The sequence below is a fragment of the Heloderma suspectum genome, chromosome 1, assembly GCF_057233095.1.
Source record: "Heloderma suspectum isolate Gila_16-S chromosome 1, 16-S_ref, whole genome shotgun sequence".
Taxonomy (NCBI): domain Eukaryota; kingdom Metazoa; phylum Chordata; class Lepidosauria; order Squamata; family Helodermatidae; genus Heloderma; species Heloderma suspectum.
In genome coordinates this window covers 131,111,938-131,130,953 of record NC_139458.1, presented here as the reverse complement: position 1 = coordinate 131,130,953, position 19,016 = coordinate 131,111,938, and the positions used below count along the sequence as shown (strand labels likewise).

General features: G+C 41.2%; 1 protein-coding gene across 1 annotated transcript; it reads right to left on the bottom strand.

Annotated features, from left to right (window-relative positions):
- Positions 1 to 1,116: 1,116 nt before the first annotated feature.
- Positions 1,117 to 16,001, bottom strand: LOC146357874 (spexin prohormone 1-like). The gene is made up of 5 exons (XM_084828648.1): positions 15,890 to 16,001; positions 9,125 to 9,202; positions 8,987 to 9,044; positions 3,079 to 3,159; positions 1,117 to 1,487 (listed from the first exon to the last, which is right to left on the bottom strand). The coding sequence occupies exons 2-5, from the start codon at positions 9,161 to 9,163 to the stop codon at positions 1,402 to 1,404; spliced, it is 264 nt and encodes an 87-aa protein (XP_084684774.1). The 5' UTR covers positions 9,164 to 9,202; positions 15,890 to 16,001; the 3' UTR covers positions 1,117 to 1,401.
- Positions 16,002 to 19,016: the final 3,015 nt, after the last annotated feature.

The window sequence follows — 19,016 nt, the reverse complement described above, 5'->3', positions numbered from 1 at the left end:
TCATTCACTTCAATTAGTTCTTAATTATATATTCATTTCCCTTCACAGCTTACTGGGAAGTATATTAGAAGTGTGAAGATAACAGCAGTAACAAGCGGTCATCTTCCATAAATGGAACTTCACTGAATAGGGAAAGAGTAATTACAAAGGTTGTGTAGGTTTACAGTAATTTGAAAGCTTTTAATGATCTTTCAGATGTAGTTCTTTTGCAATGAGAAGAATAAAATCTATTTAAAAAGACCTGTAAGCAATATAAAATAATCCCCATGAGCTAAAAATATATATGATATCAACTTTCTTTGAAGATTTCTGGGAAAAGGTTAAGAAGCCAGGGATACTTCAATGCTGTGAGAAAATGGAGCTAGTAATTTCATTTAAATAAGGCATCTGAGTGAAACACAGGGAAGAATTTAACCCGAAGAGCTACCCTGATCAATACTTGGCTGAAGTAAAATGCTGTCCTTACTTTTTTCAATGTATATTGCTATCCTGCAGTTAACAACTTGCTCAAGGTGAGTAGTAATTCCTTGCCCCTGCCCCTGCAGAACATGACATCGTGTATTTGGGCTGTGTGCATGGTAACAACTAGCGAATATTTTGCATTCTGCAAAACCAATATGTTGTTTTAAAGATGGTGGTCTTCTTCTGCAGTGAGATGTTTGGTGTGCCGTTGGTTGCAAAACAGTTACCAGTTGGTTACCTACAATTGTCTGGCTGTCTGACATTTAACTGCAGGTGGTAGAGATGGAAAGTAGCATGTTTTGGTATGACTTTAAACGACAACAGGAGTTCTGGATTTTTAACCTCTCAGGCTGCAATCCTATGCACACTTACATGGGAGTAAGTCTCATGGAACATGATGCTTACTTCTGAGTAAACACACATAGGATTGTGCTGGAAAATACATTAGCAAAGTGGGTATCCCATGCGCTGATGCACTGGGAGCCCAAATTGGGGGGGGGGCAGGAGAGACCCCCTAACTTTGCAGAAAAATATCAGGTGGTCAAAATCTCTCCCCATCTCCCCCCTCCCCAACCCAGGGGGAAGGGGAGGCTGCTCCAGACCAACAAGGGTTGTTATTATTAAGATTATGAACTCCATTACATGCAAATGTTTCAAATATAACTTTAATAGATGAAATAACAATGCTTATGAAAACAGACTGAGTAATCAATTAATATCTGATGGAACTTTTCACAGAAGTTCACAAAGAAAAGATAGTAGTGGAACACTTTTCAAATATTTACGGTGCAATCCTATGCCTGTTTAGACAGAAAAGTCTTACTACTCCCAGCTTCTGCTGGGGCATGCTGGGGGTTCTAGGACTTTTTCTGCCTAAAAAGGCATGGAATTGCACCCTTACAGTATTTGGAAAATTTGAAAGACAAGTAAAATAGATGGTTAATCTAAGTAGTCATCAGTGTCCGTATTTTGAGGTGTTAATCTTCTGATGTTCAGGAATTTCAGTGGTGCTGAACGTTTGTAACCTATATTGAAAAAAGATACATATCTGTATGATTATGTGGTTTTACTGTTTTTATTGCATTGTGTATTATTTTAAACATATTTGTACATTGCCCTGGTATCTGCAAAGGTGATGGGTGGTTCAAAAATGTTTTAATAGATACATAATATTCAACATTTAATTGTAAATTCACACTGCTCCACTTAAAACTCTTCATTGGCTCCCTGTCATTCTCCACACATGCCCCAAGCTCCCAATTCTAACATTTAAATCTCTCCACCTTCTTTCTACCAGAAAAATTACTCTGCACCCCACTCCTGTGACTTTATGCGCCAGAAGTAGAAGGAACTTTGCTTTAGCAGGGTCTGATAGTCACAAAAGGCCTTCGCAAGCCAAAATCCAAATGCCAGGCATGTGAAGCCTGGTGGCACTGGGTTGTATCCACATTTAGTTGTGTGCAGTTGGGCTGGCGGAAGCAGACTTTCCCACTTCCTGCTTTTCAGGATCCCCCCAAATCAGGTGGAGCCTCTCTGTGTGAGCAGGGCCCTTCTGTCAACAGGAGGTAGATTCTGGATCCAACCCATTTTGTGTCTGACCACAACACAAAGAATGAAGTAGAGCAGCAGAAATCCTCCGCTGTGTGCGTGCCATCATAAAAGTATCCTAAATAGTGGTGAACAAATAAAATGTGACCTTGCTAATTTCCCCCTCTTCCCAGTTTATCCCCCTTTTCTCCATCTTGACTTATTCTTATTCCTGTGCTGAGGAGTTTTTGCTGTGCTGGATTTTATTGCTTAATTGTGCTTTGGAGAGCAATCCTATGGCCCCCAGACAGCATTGGGGGAGACGGGATACACGGTACTTCAGATTCCCAGATCTGTTGGACATACCACTCTGACCTTGGAGCCGGGAATCCGCCTTACCCACCTGCTCCCCCTCGCAGCTGGCACGGAAAGAACCAGACCGGCTGCCTTTCCCCAGCCGCAAAAGCAACCTTAGAGAGGGGGTAGAGGGGGCATTCTGGTGGGAAGGGAAGGGCCTGGAGAGGACGTGATACAACCTCTCCCCTGGCCTCTCCATCCTCCTTCCCTCCCCTTCTGATGCACCCCAGCAAGACAGGCAAAAAAATGCCCATCTAGCTAAAATGAAGAGCAAGATGAGTGGCAGAGGCAACGATCGCCTCCACCGCTCCTCCAGCTCTGCGCTAGGTACCTGTAAGCCTCCGAGTTCAGAGGCTTATGAGCACTGGGCATGGAAGTGATAGGATCGCGCCCTTATTATACCATTACAGTTTTAATTTTTGGAACTGTGCATTGCATAGAGAATTGGGGAAGTCTCCACTTTGACACTACCGCTAACAAAAATTATCTTGTGCTACCATTTGCTGGCACAATGGGTTTCCCCAGAAAACCCGTTGTGCCAGTAAACACTACTGGCATTGTGCTAGAGGTTGCTTACACTAGTGCAACGTATACTTTACATATAAACCACTACATTCTCTCTATATAATTAATGAGCTGTTTCTTAAATATTGAACATCAGGGGAAATTAGGGTGCATTTCTGGACCCCAATTCAGACTGGATTCAAAAATGCTCCTTATGCATATAAATACTTTTCAGGACTGTATTCAGCTCATCCAAGTCAAGCTTGTAACACTGTTCTTCATTATCAGAAGATGCATATCCTCTGCCATCTATAATAAAAAGAAAAACTCAAATCATTACCTTTCTAAAAAGTGTGTTACACAGCTGCTGTCTAACTCACATTGCTTTGTATGACCCTAAGAAAAGTTATCTGAAGTTGAGTTCTTTTAACTTGTTCTTTTGAATTACAGAGATCACACTACAGTAAGAAAAATTCCTGTAACTATTCCAAGGTCACTCGTTCTTCTTATAAAATCTACCTGATATGGTGAAAAGGGTATAATCATGGAAAATGGCCTTTCGATTGTTCATATGAAGGGAAATCCATGGCTTGTTCCTCTCTAAATGAATGGAAGTGTGAGAGAAAATGTGAAGGAATGTAGAAAAAGAACTGCCACTGCTTTGAAAGGGTTTTGTTTTTGAATACCGCAGCTCGGGGATTCCATTCAGACAGCATTTCAATATTAGGGATTCTTTAACTTTAACATCATGAGAAATGCCGGGTTGGATGAATCAGAGGTCAGAATTAAGATTGCCGGGAGAATTATCAACAACCTCCGATATGCAGACGATACCACCCTAATGGCAGAAAGCGAAGAGGATCTAAAGAGCCCCTTGTTGAGGGTGAAAGAGGAGACTGCAAAAGCTGGTTTGAAACTCAACATTAAAAAAACTAAGATCATGTCATCTGGCCCCATCACTTCCTGGCATATAGAAGGGGAAGAAATGGAAGCAGTGACAGATTTTACTTTCTTGGGCTCCAAGATCACCGCAGATGGTGACTGTAGCCATGAAATTAAAAGACGCTTGCTCCTTGGGAGGAAAGCTATGGCAAACCTAGACAGCATAGTAAGAAGCAGAGACATCACCTTGCCGACAAAGGTCCGTCTAATCAAAGCTATGGTTTTCCCAGTAGTAATGAATGGCTGTGAGAGCTGGACTATAAGGAAGGCTGAGCGCCGAAGAATTGATGCTTTCGAACTGTGGTGCTGGAGAAGACTCTTACGAGTCCCCTGGACTGCAAGGAGGTCAAATCAGTCCATCCTAAAGGAAATCAACCCTGACTGCTCATTGGAAGGACAGATAATGAAGCTGAAGCTCCAGTATTTTGGCCACCTAATGCGAAGAGAAAACTCCCTGGAAAAGACCCTGATGCTGGGAAAGACTGAAGGCAAAAGGAGAAGGGGACGGCAGAGGATGAGATGGCTAGATAGCATCACGGATGCAATGAATATGAACTTGAGCACGCTCCGGGAGAGAACGCAGGACAGGAAGGCCTGGCGTGCTATGGTCCATGGGGTCACGAAGAGTCGGACACGACTGAACGACTGAACAACAACAACAACTTTAACAACTGTTTAAAAAAATTAAACCTGAAAAGCTGCACTCGTCTGCACAGTAACTGAAGGGCCCAGAGCCCTAAAACTGAAAGGCTGACCATCTTTGCCTCAGTAACTGTTGACCCTGATCTCAGAGCGTTAGGCATTAAGTAAAGCACTAAGGGTCAAACTACATATTACGTTACGGGAGCAATCCTATGGCCGCTGGCCAGTGGCTAGACAGCCATAGGATATGTCGGCGCTGCCTCGCAGGCAGCTCAGAACGGCCCCGTGCTCCACACTTGGAAGATAAGTGCAAAGCAGCGAAAACAGGGCGTTCCGGGCAGGGAAGGCAGAAATGCCGGTACAACCCATCCTATGTGTTGTCCCCCCTCGCTCCGCCTTCCCACAGCGAGACAGCCGAAATCGGCTGTCTAGCCGCAAATGCAGGGCAGGAGAAGTGTGGAGGGAACGATCCCCTCCATGCTTCTCCTGTCCTGCATTGGATAGGCGGTCACCTCCAACTTTGGAGGCGGCTGCCTATCCCCATAGGATGGTGTCCTAAATGGGTGATCAAATTGGTGTCTTTTTCTTTCTATAGAAGCTGTGAGGAATGGGAAGCAGGATCCAAACTTCAGAGGTCACAGAGAGGGGATTACCCCATTCCCTGCGCTATGGTCCCAGTACCCCACCCAGCTGATATTTGCTGGGTGAAGGAAGCTGCTATTGGCTCAAACAGCTTCCCTCTGACAGCAAATAGCAGCTGGGGGAGGGGGTGGATTTTCATATTTAAATAAGGACTGTAGCATGGGGGGGGAATGTTAATCCCCCCCACACACAACACAGTCCTGAACGTACTCCCACGCACCACACAGCTGCTATCAACAACAACAACAAACAAACAAACAGAATGAGATGTGTTAAATGCGGTCATGCATTTCAATACGATCAAGGCATTTAACACAACATGTCATTCCGCCTTGACTCTCTGGCAGACCTGCCCTGTCTGCTAGGATAATAAGGAAGTCACATACAAAAGCAACTTGGCTTGGATGTCAGAATCATGATGACATAGACCAGGGGTGGGGAGCCTTAGGCCTGTGGATCAAATCTGGCCTTCCTGGGGCCCCAATCTGGCCTTCCGGGGGGCCCCCAAATGACCACACCCGCTCTTCCTGGCCACAGCCCCTTTCCTTTGACTGCCGATCATTTGATGTCTTCCTGGCTTCGGCATGTTCTTCCCCATTCTAAAAGATTGAAATGCCTCCCCTAAAGCTTAGTTGTCAGCAGTAAGAGCTTTACGCTAAAATATGCCGGCATGGTTGGAATTTTGACCCTGCCCTTTTTGCCTTTGTCTTTGCCCACCAATGGAATGTGGCCCCTGAGACCGTCTTGGAAATTGAATTTGGCCCTTGGGCTGAAAGACATTCGCCTGACCTGCTGCACTGCCACTACAGCAACCCGGCATTTGATGGCGGAACAATGGAATTTCTTCCTTCAAAAAACGAATCTATACTTTATTTTGTTTTAAAAAAACAAAACATTTTTGTCCCTTCCTATCCTTACGTTTCTCTCATGGTTCAGGCCCTATTGCATTTTAGCACCTGTATGATGTAGCAGCTTCTAGAATTACCACAGTATTTATGCTATGTGGGTGACAACAATGGCATTTCTGTAACGTCCAGATGTGAAACATAGGCTTGGATCCAGTTGGGCCCTGGTACAACCTGCCTCTTTGGTCAGGCTGTCCCTAGCTATATATAGTATCATGGAAGGTGATATGATCCCAGCACAGCCATTAGAGAAATTGTTGTTAACATCCATAGGAACAGGTTTTCTCACACAGAATTAGCTTATATATTTCAGTAGGTTAAATATAGAGTATAATTTGGCTGCATGGAGGATGAAAATGACTGAAATGAGATGAAATGCCAGCCCTTTCTAAATGATTAATAGCCTTGAATGTAAAATACTTGTAGAAACAGAGCCATTAAGGTCTGGGTGGGAAAGATGGCTGACCTATGCAGGATGAAGAGCAGGGAGAGAGTGATGCTACGAATTCTCATGGATCTCTTGGTACCTTTTGGGAGACCATTGGCCATGGTATACTTCTGGAGAGGCTGTTTGTGTTGAGGACTGAGGACACTCTGCTTCTGCTCCTACATGGATGGCCAATTCCAGGAGGGGGTTCTGGGAGGCTACCACTCACCCTACTGCATTTATGCTATGGGATCCTGCAGAGTTCCACCTTGTCTCCATTTCCACATTAAACTATTGGATAGAGTCATCTGGAGGTTTGGAATGAGGTCCCATCAGTACATGGATGGCACCTAACTCAATTTATCCTATCCTCAGATTTATTTAAGTTGGTAGAGGTGCTAAATTAGCATCTGGAAGCAGTAATGGGCTAGCTGAAGACCAATAACCTGAAGCTTAGTCCAGATAAGATGGAGTTCCTGTTGGTAGGTTTGTCAGACTAGGGAGGTAGCATTCAACCTGTTCTGGATGGTGTTAAATTCCCTCTACACTGGATCAGGTTTGCAGCTTGGGGGTATTGCTTGAACCAGGATTTTCACTGGAGGCCTGCAGCATTCAGTGCCTTTCACCAGCTAAGGCTGCTGCACCAGTGGTGACTCCCCCTGGACAGAGATGGCCTTGTCACAGTAATCCATGCCCTAGTAGCCTTCAGTTGCTACAGAATACAACTGCAAGGTTACTAACAGGGTCTAGCTACAGAGAACACTTTTCACCAGTGCTTTTCACTGCACTGGCCTCCAGGCCAATTCCAAACACAATCAACATGCTACTTATTCCCAGCCTTCCCTAGCTTGGTGCCCTCCAGATGTTTTGGAATACAACTTCCAGGATTCCTGACCATTGGCCATGCTGGCTGGAGCTGATTGAATTGAAGACCAAAACATCTGTAGGTCACTGGGTTGGGTAAGATTGATGTTACCTATAAAGCTCTAAATGGCTTGGAGCTTGGCTAGTGGAAAGACCAACTTATTCTGCATAGCCTACTCAAGCCCTTTACACTTCATTGGGGGCCATCCTCTGGGTTCACCCACTATCTGAAGTTAGGTGGGTTGTGATGGGAAAGAAGGCCTTCTCAGTTGTGGTGCCTCAGATGTGGAAAGCTCTCCTTAGAGAGGCTCGCCTGGCACCATTTTGATGTCTTTTCAATGACAGGCAGAGACATTTTATTTGCCCAATGGGTGGTTTTAGCTTATTTTAATTTAGCGGTTGTTTTATAACTTTGCCAGATTAAAGTAGTTTTTGCTCCTGTGATTTTATTGTTATTGTTTTTATGATTTTATTGTATTTGTTTTTAAATCAAGTTCAGCCCTGAGAATCCTGTTACTGAAGGGCAGCTTATCAATTGACTGACTAACTAGATAAATAAAGACGTTCTATTCCTCTCAATGGTCCAGAGAAGCTTAGCGTGCCCTCCTCAGAGAAGCTTGCCTGCCTTTTGGAACAATGAGAATGAGTAGGGTAGGGGAAATTAGCTCAGTGGGTTGGAGGATCTAGACCAAATGTATCTCCTAAAGTATTGTCAGTTTTAATTTTGATTCATTTTACTACAGATTGTATACACTGAATGCCTCAGCACAAAATCTGAAGAAAACAAAATGGAAGCAAATCAGACCACTCAGATTTTTAGGAGAAGATATCTCTGAGGAATTATCTGAGTAGTGTGATTTATTTACATTTAGCCACAACTTTCTCCCTAAAATGTATTGTTCCCACAGTACTCTGCATAAAGTCCTCAAAGTATGACATATCATGATGGCATAGCTACTGTAAATGCACATTAAGGAGATTATAGAAATGTAGCTCCTAGTTTATTCTAACATCTTGAAAATCTCTTACACTTTGCTAATGACTTCTCTGTGACATCCTCTTATTAAACTTAGCAAGCTCTATTTCAGATAGATTGCATATTCCTTCTTACACAGTTATAACTAAACAATTGTAAATTAGTTTACAAGTTACTCACACATATTTGTTATTTCTTAATTACAATTAAGCAAGTACTCATTTGACATAGTCCCACTGTGAACCAATTTAATGTTGCTTTTATAAAACTGATCAGGAAGCTATGATTCATTTTGTAGTGATGACAAGCAATTCCTCCCCAAGTACTTCAAACTAGTGTCAAAATACAAGTAAAATGTTTTCTTTTGAGATTAACACTGTACCAAATATTTGTGAAATTTCAGCTATTCCAAAGCTTTTGAGCTAAGGATAGTTTTCATTATTCTGTACAATGTATTTAGAACACAATGCTTGCCACTGAAAGTAATACAACATATAAATACCTCCAACTCTAGGAATAAATGCCTATACTTATTTACAAATGCTGCATACTTACCAGTACTTTGATTCTAATATATTGGTAACTGTTTTGTAAGAATGATCTGTCAGAAAATGTAATAATATGGGGAAATATTTATTTAATGTAGTAGAAATACACAGCAATCGATAATCATTTTAAATGAACCAAATATTTTTAATTTTATTTATTTATGAAATTTAGAGACTAAACTTAACTTACATCGTCCCTTGAGGTATAGCATTGATTGTGGGCCCCAATTTCTTGCTATGAGTTTACTCTGAAAAAAGAAAGTTGTCATTATTCATCTGAAAAATGTCCTGTATTGTTCCAGAGATTTTTTTTAGCTCTAACTTTTACCTTCGGGGCACGCGATGATTCAACGACCAAAAAGACCATCGTGATGGTAATAGCACAAACTAGTGCAGTTTTAACTTTCTGCAAGAGAAACAGTATATATTCTTTTCTTTCATTATTCAGATAAAACACTGAAACAAATATTTCAAATCATGCCTCATGCATTCACAGTAAGCATCTTACCATGCCAGCAGATCTTTTGTCACTTGCTTCTGTCACCCAAATGTTATCAAAGGTTTGGTTTGGCACTCACTTTTAAACAGCCGATGATGATAAAATGCGCACGTTCAGCTGATCATGGTTGTTTTGGTTTGGGTTGTGTGTTTTTTCTCAAAGACTTTGTTTTCCAGGTAAGGGTTTATGCCAAGTTTGATAGGTGGAAATTACATATATAGTAATTTACCATCCTCAGTATTCAAAGCAAAGACATTAATGTCAGAGACTCTTAGACAAAAGGGTAGGTAATGATAGTTGCTCCCATGAGGTCCAGAAAAAATCTGTACCCATAGGGGGGAAAACAGCGAGATAAAAGGTGACTAAATGTCAAGCATTTGTACTTGGTACATTTTACTTGAACCTCCCATTCATTTTCTGCTATAGTAAATATATGGTCAGGGAGAAAGTTAAGCAGAAAGCATTTTTTGTTGTTAATGTGCTTTCTGTTAAGGAAATATTTTTTGGCACCCTATTCAGCAATCTATTCTAAGTCATCAGCTAAGGAACATACAACACTTTACCATTTTATACATTCCCTTCTATTGATTTTAGGGGGGTTTGTATTACTTTGCTTATTATTAGTTTCCTTGAAAGCTTTGCTGGTAGAATGAGATCATTTTTAAATATATACAAATAAATGAATGTGACTGATGATAACAACAGCCTTTTCCTTTGTGCAAGGAACACTTGGAGGATCACTCTCCATGTTCAGACAGTTGTTAAAACCAACATAGTTGTTTAAAACGTAAACATATGGTTTACGAACATAGCTGGCTTGGAAAGCAGCTCAAAGACCACCCTCTTTGGGATGGGGATGCTTACAGCTGTTACTATGGCAGCTCACATCAAGCTGTCCTTCATCCTGGTGTTGATGAGGAGGGGCAATTCTGAAGCAACTGTCAGTGCTATTGAACTGCCAGTGAAGACATCAGCTGAGAATAGGAGTGGCTGAGAAATTTTTTTCAGTTTGTTTTAGACCAGAATTTATCCAATTTATACCTCCTGGACTGGAACGCAATCTGCAGTTTGAAGTCAAGCATCTCTGAACTTGTGATGCAATTCTTGCAACAAAAAATGCATACATTTGAAAAATGCCCATGAAAAATGCACACATTTGAATAATGCATTCAAACACACTTTTGTCAATGGGAGAAAAATGCATACATTTCAAAAATATGCACAACTGATGCATATTGGGGAAAATGCACATGGAAATGTGCCCAAATTTTCATGCACCCGTCCCCCACAAAGTTCATAGTCTGATATACGCAGTCAGAACGAGCTTCAAGAAAAAAATTGGAGAACCCCACTGAACTCAAGTTTTGCTGATTCACATATCCCTATCTTAAAACTACGTTTAGTAGAGGATGTGGAGTAGAAGTCATCTCAAGTATTGTATCAGCTCCAGTATTCCAGATAACCACAGATCACTCTGAAGAACTACTCAACAGTCTTATTTTTAAAAACCAACATAAAGTACAAGAAGTAGGTATGTTAGTCATGTGCCCTGTTATTCAACCATGTCGCTCCTCTGTACCTTGTCTCAGATTCATGTCCAGCAGATCTAAACACTTAGTTACTGTCTCACCAAGTTCCATTCTCCCTTCTATTCCAGATTAATTTTATCAAACATTCCCCTTACAGTCCAAATCAAGACAGACACACACAGCTAAAGCCATCATGCATTATGATAAGGATCTCATAGGACATGTTTGTAAATCATTCTGTCCACACCCACTCTACAGTATTGTGATATGCCTACAAAGCTATTACTTTCCTAAGACAGAGAGGCTGGGGGGCAGGATGAATATTGAATACGTATAATTAATACTTTCAAAATTGGTTTCCTTTGAATTATTTTCCTTCTTTTGTAGTCTGTCAATTTAATATAATTTCCTTGTTGCCTAGTAAACTCATATCAAAACAACCTCTGTTCAAGGCATTGAACAACTCATCTATTGTAATATTGCTGATGTTATGAGGACAGCTTGGGCCTGATGGTATTTAACTAATCATTTTCTTTAGCAATAATTACATAAATTGTACTTGTGGCTTTTTGGCTTTGTTTTTAACCAAATGGTTTGATTTATTCTGAATGTTCAACTACAGTTTGAGAGAGTTATTCTGCAGTGCACAATAATCACTGCATGAATCCGTTAAAATACACTGAATTGTGAAGAAAATGGGTGGAATTTAACAGCCAGTCTCTCATACACTAGGAGATTTTGCTTACAGAAACATGTCCATTTAATGGTTTTCCACCTTATTTTATTAGCATAGGAAAGTATACACATTCTTTTTAGAATATTTGACTTAAGTTTTATATGAACCAAACTTATTTGTTTGGATCTAGTTTGTATTGAGGCAGCAAGATTAATCTGTAGATGAATCAGTTAAAGCTTTCATTGATCAAACTAACACAGCGGCGATCAATTTTAACTGGCAAGAGCAAATAATCTATTTTTGTTCATTGAAGAAAGAACCAACTATTAATGGTGCTATTTCTAAGAATAAGTAGTAAGTTTAGTTTGTGCTCTGATTCATTAATTAGTCAATTAAACAGGAGATTATTAATCAACTAAGGGTGCGATCCGATGCATGTTTAGGCAGAGAAAAGGCCTACAACTCCCAGCATGCCCCAGCCAGCTGGCTGGGGCATGCTGGGAGTTGTAGGCCCTTTCTCTGCCTAAACATGCATCGGATCGCACCCTAAAATTCTTTAATCAGTTCTAGTTTTTGCAGAATCCTTATTGAAATATTTCCCCTGGCTTTAGTACTAACTCTCCTTAAAAACAATCACAGTCCACAAGTGGTCTCAGTGACACCCCCACCCAACTTGTCACTTTCACAGATTCATCAATCCGCTCCATTGCATGATCATTCACTGAACACACAGTGGAGATCATGTGACTGCTTCGCATGTGTGGGAATTCTATCCCTGTGTTGTTGTAATGGAGATGAGGGTTGATGAGCGGCACCTTGTGTTAAATTAAGCCCCATTTGCCCATGCACTGGTTTGGCCAATACCTCAGCATGGCGGTCTCACGGGGGATAAGGCTATAGAAAAGAGAGTAAGAAAAAATACCACCAGCCACGCTGAAGTATAAAACCGAAGTGCCTGTCCCAGAGGAAATAGCCCCTCCTTATTGAACTCCACCTCTCCTTCTTATTCTCCCTAACTCATGAAGAACCAGAGCGTATCATGCCACAAAGGCTAACAGTGGCTTTTAGATATGATGGTGTTATCTATCTATCTATCTATCTATCTATCTATCTATCTATCTATCTATCTATCTATCTCACCTCCAGTATCGGAGGCAGTATGCCTCTGTATGCCAGTTGCTGGGGAACATGAGTGAGTGGGGGCTCGTGCACTCAGGTCCTGCTTGTGGGCTTTCCACAGGCAGGAATGGGAAATTACACGCTGAGAACTTTTAAAAAGAACTGAGCAATTTGCCGTGATTGTTAACTTAAGAACTTATTATGCAAATCTTTAGAATCATTTAACAGATAAGGCAGAAAATTGATCCAAATATATTGTTTTATCACATGTATATCCTGCATTTTCACGAGTCAGTGCAGAGTGGTATTTCATGGGGTTATTTCATTTTATTCTTGTAACCACCTATGAGGTAGGCTAGCCTTAGAGACAGTGACTGTCCAAAGTCACCTGGTCATATTTTTTCTACTTAAGATTTGAACCTGTGTCCCCTTGAGTTCCTAAAGGAAATCAACCCTGAGTGCTCATTGGAAGGACAGATACTGAAGCTGAAGCTCAACTATTTTGGCCACCTAATGCGAAGAGAAAACTCTCTGGAAAAGACCCTGATGCTGGGAAAGACTGAAGGCAAAAGGAGAAGGGGACGGCCGAGGATGAGATGGCTAGATAGCATCACCGATGCAATGAATATGAACTTGAGCACACTCGGGGAGACAGCGCAGGACAGGAAGGCCTGGCGTGCTATGGTCCATGGGGTCACGAAGAGTCGGACACGACTGAACGACTGAACAACAACAACAACAACCCCTTGAGTTCAGACCAACCCTTTATCAGCTACACGGCACTAGTGACACATTCGGAAACAAGGAATCGCATAACGTGGAAAGCATGAACTTTGAACCTATACAGATTGTATAGACAAGGTGGGTGCAGAGATGAAAGCAGGCCTTTTAGATCTTCTGGTTGAAGTTTTTAACTGGGTGTGACACTGGTTTTTCTTAATGTATTTTGACTGATTTGCTGTTTTAATATACTGCTGTATTGTTTTTAGCCACTGTTAGCTGCTCTGAGAGGCTTTGAGCTGAAGAATGGGATGTGAAAATGGGATGTTATTTCTTCTGAAATAAATATAGACAAATAAGTAAGGATGATTTTAAGATGTTTTCTTGAAAGTGCAATAGGCACAATCCAGCCAAAGCTAGCCTTTATGACGTCCCACTGATTTCAATGGGACAAATTTCAGCCCATGCTTAATTTTTCAATTGGAATTCACTTTTAATAACTTTGATGGGATTAATTCCAGGCTATTTGACTATTGCAAATTACATTTGTTTTGGCTTTTCAGATAACCAACAGGACACCACAGCATGTTCTGTATGGACTAAAGGAAAAATACTTTAAAAACAGCCACAGGGAAGTCTATTCCTAATGGAGCATTTAGCCAGCAAGTGATATGAATTCAGCAAATAGATAAGCAGGATCACACTAGCCATCTCTAATGACTGGCAGCTTTCAAAGCTTAAAACATTAGAAATAAGCACAACAGAACAGACCACTAAGCATGGGACTAGGCTACGTGAAAGACTGCATTCTCCCACACAAGCCTGCCTGAGTTTTAAGGTCTTTCAGAGAGGCTCTATTCTCAGTCCTGCCATCATTGGAAGTTTAATGGGGACATGATATAGGGCTGTCTTGGTGGTTGCTCCCAGCCTCTGGAACTCCCTCTGTGTTGTCCTTCCGCTGACAGGCAAATATATTTTTATGGAAGCGGGCCTTTAGCATGTAAGCTGGTCTGTGCTGAAGCAGGTTCCATTCAGATGAGTGCTATTTTTATTTCATTTATTGTTGTGTTTTTTAATTGTGTTTTTGGTCTATTTGTTTTTATGATTGTTTTAACTAAGTTTATTTTCATCTTTGTTTTATTACTGTTAGCTGCCTTGAGTGCCTTTTGGGGGGGCGGGGCGGAAAGGTGGGGTATAATTTTTTTTAAAAATTAAATCCTGGGGCTCTGATGCTTAGGAAAAATTGGTGGTTATAAACAATGTCTATTTCTTTGATGAACCTGTTATAAAGCAAACTGATGTTTCAGAATCTAATCTTTGGTTACCATTTAACAGAACAGTCCCTCCAATACTACAGGTAATAAAAAGAAGATTTCCTAATGGGTTTTTAAATGTTCAGCTATTAAATTAAAATGGAGGAAATGATGCAAGTACCTTGGAAAGCAGATGTCTCTGTGTTGTAAACTGACATATCCATTATGCTAAGACAGAAACAGCTGTGAAATGGCTTGCATAGATTGAATGTAAAATGGCTTGATGGAGCTTTTGCGTTTATAAGCAGCAAGCTGTTTTAACTCTTTCTTACTTAAGATTGTCTCCTACACTTCTGAGCTTGTGGGGTGGAGGCATCTATTGAGCTTTTGGGAAAGACAGAGTACATGCAGATGAATAAAATAAGGGTGCAATCCTATGCATGTTTAGGCCATGCTGGCTGGAGCATGCTAGGAGTTGTGGGACTTTTTTCTGTGCATAGGATTGCGCCCTACACAAACTAATGAAGTAATGTTAGGGTTTCTAGCAGACTCCTCTGACTTTAACCATTCAAGTCATGCCACAAATCAGCTAGTGAAGCTTCCCCCATCACTGCATGATTGTTCTTATAAACGAGAGAGAGCTTTGGCTAATGGGTAGTACAGAAATAAATAAATAAATAAATAAATAAATAAAACCTTCAACAGCCAATTTCTATCTATTGTGCTGCTGTTACAGGCGTAGGATTCCAGCTAAAAAATGGTAATTCTAAGTAGTTTCACTGTTACTATTTGGAAGCCATCCATGGGGCCACTAATAGAGCAGAAGTACATGTTACTTTGGTGAATGTCCCGTGCAATTCTTCCCCCAGAAGCCCCCCGCCCCCAGATAAGCTCATTTTCAGCTTCAAAGCCCAGTGGGGGTAGGGTCAGGGACAGGCTAAAATGCTGAAGATTTGTTGAGGGAAATTGGCAGAGGGAATGGATAATTGCAGGTAGGCTTTCCACCTCCAGATTGGGTCATAGCTGGGATACTAACTCAGGCTGGTAAAAGGCACTCCATGCCACAGAGTCCACTTGAGTCTCTAATGACAGCGATGGATCCAGGAGCACCCCCAATCTATGCACCTCATCTTTCAGAGGTAGTGCAACCCCCTCTCCAGAACAGGTTGAATGCCCCTCATTTGGTCTGAGGAGCTACCCGCTAGCAGTGCCTCCGTCTTGTCTGGACTGAGCTCCAGTTTGTTAGCTCTGTTGATCACTTTGGCCAGGTACTAATCCAGCATGCCCTCAGCCTCACCTGGCTCCTAAGAGCATTTTTACACCAGGCAAAAATCCTGCAACTTTACTGGGGTTTCTGCATCCGGATTCCTCGTGGGATTATATCCAATCCTTTCCACGTGGCTTTTCCTTCTTTTTTTCCTCAGCAAGGTCTATATGTTTCATTATAGAGCCACTAGATGGTGCAGTTGTATTAGAGCCACTAGATGGCTCCCTCACGACAAATGCCTAGTGTAGAAACAGCCAAAGAGAAGGAGAAATAGAGCTGCATGTCACCTGCATACTGATGACAATGCATTCTAAAGCCCCAAATCACCTCATTCAGTGGTTTCATGAACATGTTAAACAGTATGGGGGATAAGACGGAGCCTTGCAGGACCCCAAAGTGAAGATACTATGAAGTCAAGCAGATATTCCCCACCTTCTGAAAATGTCCACCGACACCGAGATAAGAGCAAAACTACCCACAAAGCAGTCCCACCCACAGCCAATTCCAATAGCCGCTCCCAAAGGATACCATGGTTGATGATACTGAAAGCCACTGAGGGATCAAGGAGAATCAACAGGACTGGACATCTCTCTCCCAGCCAAGGTCATCCTACAGAGTGACCAAGGCTGTATGTCATGGATCTGCCACAAAAGGTTGGCGACGCAGTCCGTAATGGGCTCAAAATTATTACTAAAGACAGTGACTATCCCACCACACACACACACACACACAAGCTGTCTTGTCTTGGAGCTGCAAGCCCCAGGCAATTAAGCATGTTGCATAAAAGGTAATTAGGAATCCAGAGAATTAAATAAATAATAGGGTAACTGGTACCAATAGGGGAGATACAAAGAATGTTCACAGTGAACTTAGGTAATTGTTATCCAAATAACATCTACAATCATATCCAAAGAGAAAATGCCGAATCACTAAAGATTATTTATTTATTTATCATATGGCACATTTACATCGCATTGCAATAAAAACATAGAGCATAATAAATATGAAATGTAAAATATAAAATATAGACAGGAATATTACAAACGTATGTCTAGGTTACAGATATAGTTTTTTACTTCTGTTGTCACAGCCAGGAAATCAGCAAAGTCTCCATTGTAGGCTCGGTTTTGACACTCTGTCACTATATGTTGGATAGTTTGTTTTTCAGCCCCGCAATCACAATTTGGTGATGTCATTTTGCCCCATTTATAAAGGGCATCTGCACATCTACCATGACCCGTGCGAATTCGGTTCAAGGTTATCCATATCGCACGGGGCTGGTCAAATCCAGGTGGTTTTTCCAAGATGCAGGGCAAGCTTCGGCATTGTGGAGGGCAGTTTCCTAGCCAATGTTGTTTCCACATGTTGTGGATATTGAAATAATCTTCTAGAAGAGCTTTAGCAGCAGAAATGGCTGGATGTCTCAATCTTAACCTGTTTCGCTCCCAGTAGGTTACGTCATTTAATATTGGTAGCTGGAGATTGTCAATAATCTTCCGGTATTCTTGAAGAAGGGCGCTGTTCCGTCTTGCATCCGGAGGTGGTATATGGCTCAAAACAGGCAGCCAGTATGTGGGAGTAGATCGTATCATCCCACTAACAATACACATTGACTCATGCAATTGTGTATCGATCTTTCTCGTGTGTGGACTATTAAACCACACTGGGGCACAGTACTCTGCTGCTGAGTAAACCAGACTGAGTGCGGTCGTTCTTAGCATATCCACTGTCGATACTAAAGATGAAAAGGGTTATGTGAGAAATGGAAAGATATCAAACCATACTGATCAGGGCCAAAGTGAACTTTGATTTATTTATTCATTCATTTCATTTCTATACCACCCAATAGCCAAAGCTCTCTGGCAGTTCACAAAAATTAAAACCAAAAAGCACACAATAAAACAATATAAAATGTAAAACATTAAAACCACAATATAACAATACAACAAGAATAAAACCTAGCAGCAATGCAGAGATTTAAAATACAGAGCTCAACAAAGATTGTGTAATGTATACACATTAAAAAGTCTGATATATAGATGTCTAGAAATATATATACACACACATTTAATTAGTAAACTTGGAGTAAGAAATCACTTTGCTAAAGGCATATATCAAAAGTAATTGTATCTAACATGAGAAGTGTATGTTTAAGCTTTTGTATGTGTGTTTTGATCATGAAGGATTCATTTAGAAGTCAGGACTATGAACTTATTATGAAACAGCAATTAGTATTGACATATTGGCAGTGAGGTAATATTTTAGAAACTCTATAAATATGGTTTGATTCAGAGGCCAGATGGCTTCTTTGATATCAAAGGTCTTTGCCTGTGATACTGCCAGACAACCCTACAGAGAAATCTTGGTAACACGGGTTCAGCAAGGTTGTCTTTTGTAACAACAATAAATTCTTATTAAATACAACTTTTGTTGTTGTTCAGTCGTTCAGTCGTGTCCGACTCTTCGTGACCCCATGGACCATAGCACGCCAGGCCTTCCTGTCCTCCGCTCTCTCCCAGAGCTTGCTCAAGTTCATATTCATTGCATCGGTGATGCTATCTAGCCATCTCAACCTCTGCCGTCCCCTTCTCCTTTTGCCTTCAGTCTTTCCCAGCATCAGGGTCTTTTCCAGAGAATTTTCTCTTCACATTAGGTGGCCAAAATAGTTGAGCTTCAGCTTCAGTATCTGTCCTTCCAATGAGCACTCAGGGTTGATTTCCTTTACGATTGAGTGATTTGACCTCCTTGCAGTCCAGGGGACTCGTAAGAGTCTTCTCCAGCACTACAGTTCGAAGGCATCAATTCTTCGGCGCTCAGCCTTGCTTTTAAATACTTTACTGTTTGTATTTAATTGGGAATGTATATTGGTATCAGTAAAAGAAAGTAATGGATTCAAAGATTCCTGTGCTATAATTAGTACTGTTAGTACTAAACCTGGATTGCAACCCACCAAATAAACTTAGTTGTGCACTTTGTTTAGAAGTGTTTTTATCTGCTATACAGATTTAACAGGCAGCCAAAGGCTCCCAGAGTACTGAAATATAGGTAGTTCAAACAAAGTAAAACCGTAACGTTTCACTGCCATGGATAACTGAAAGCAACCCTAATCCTTTGAATGACCCGTGACCCCTGAAGTGGTACAAACCCAAACTGTTCA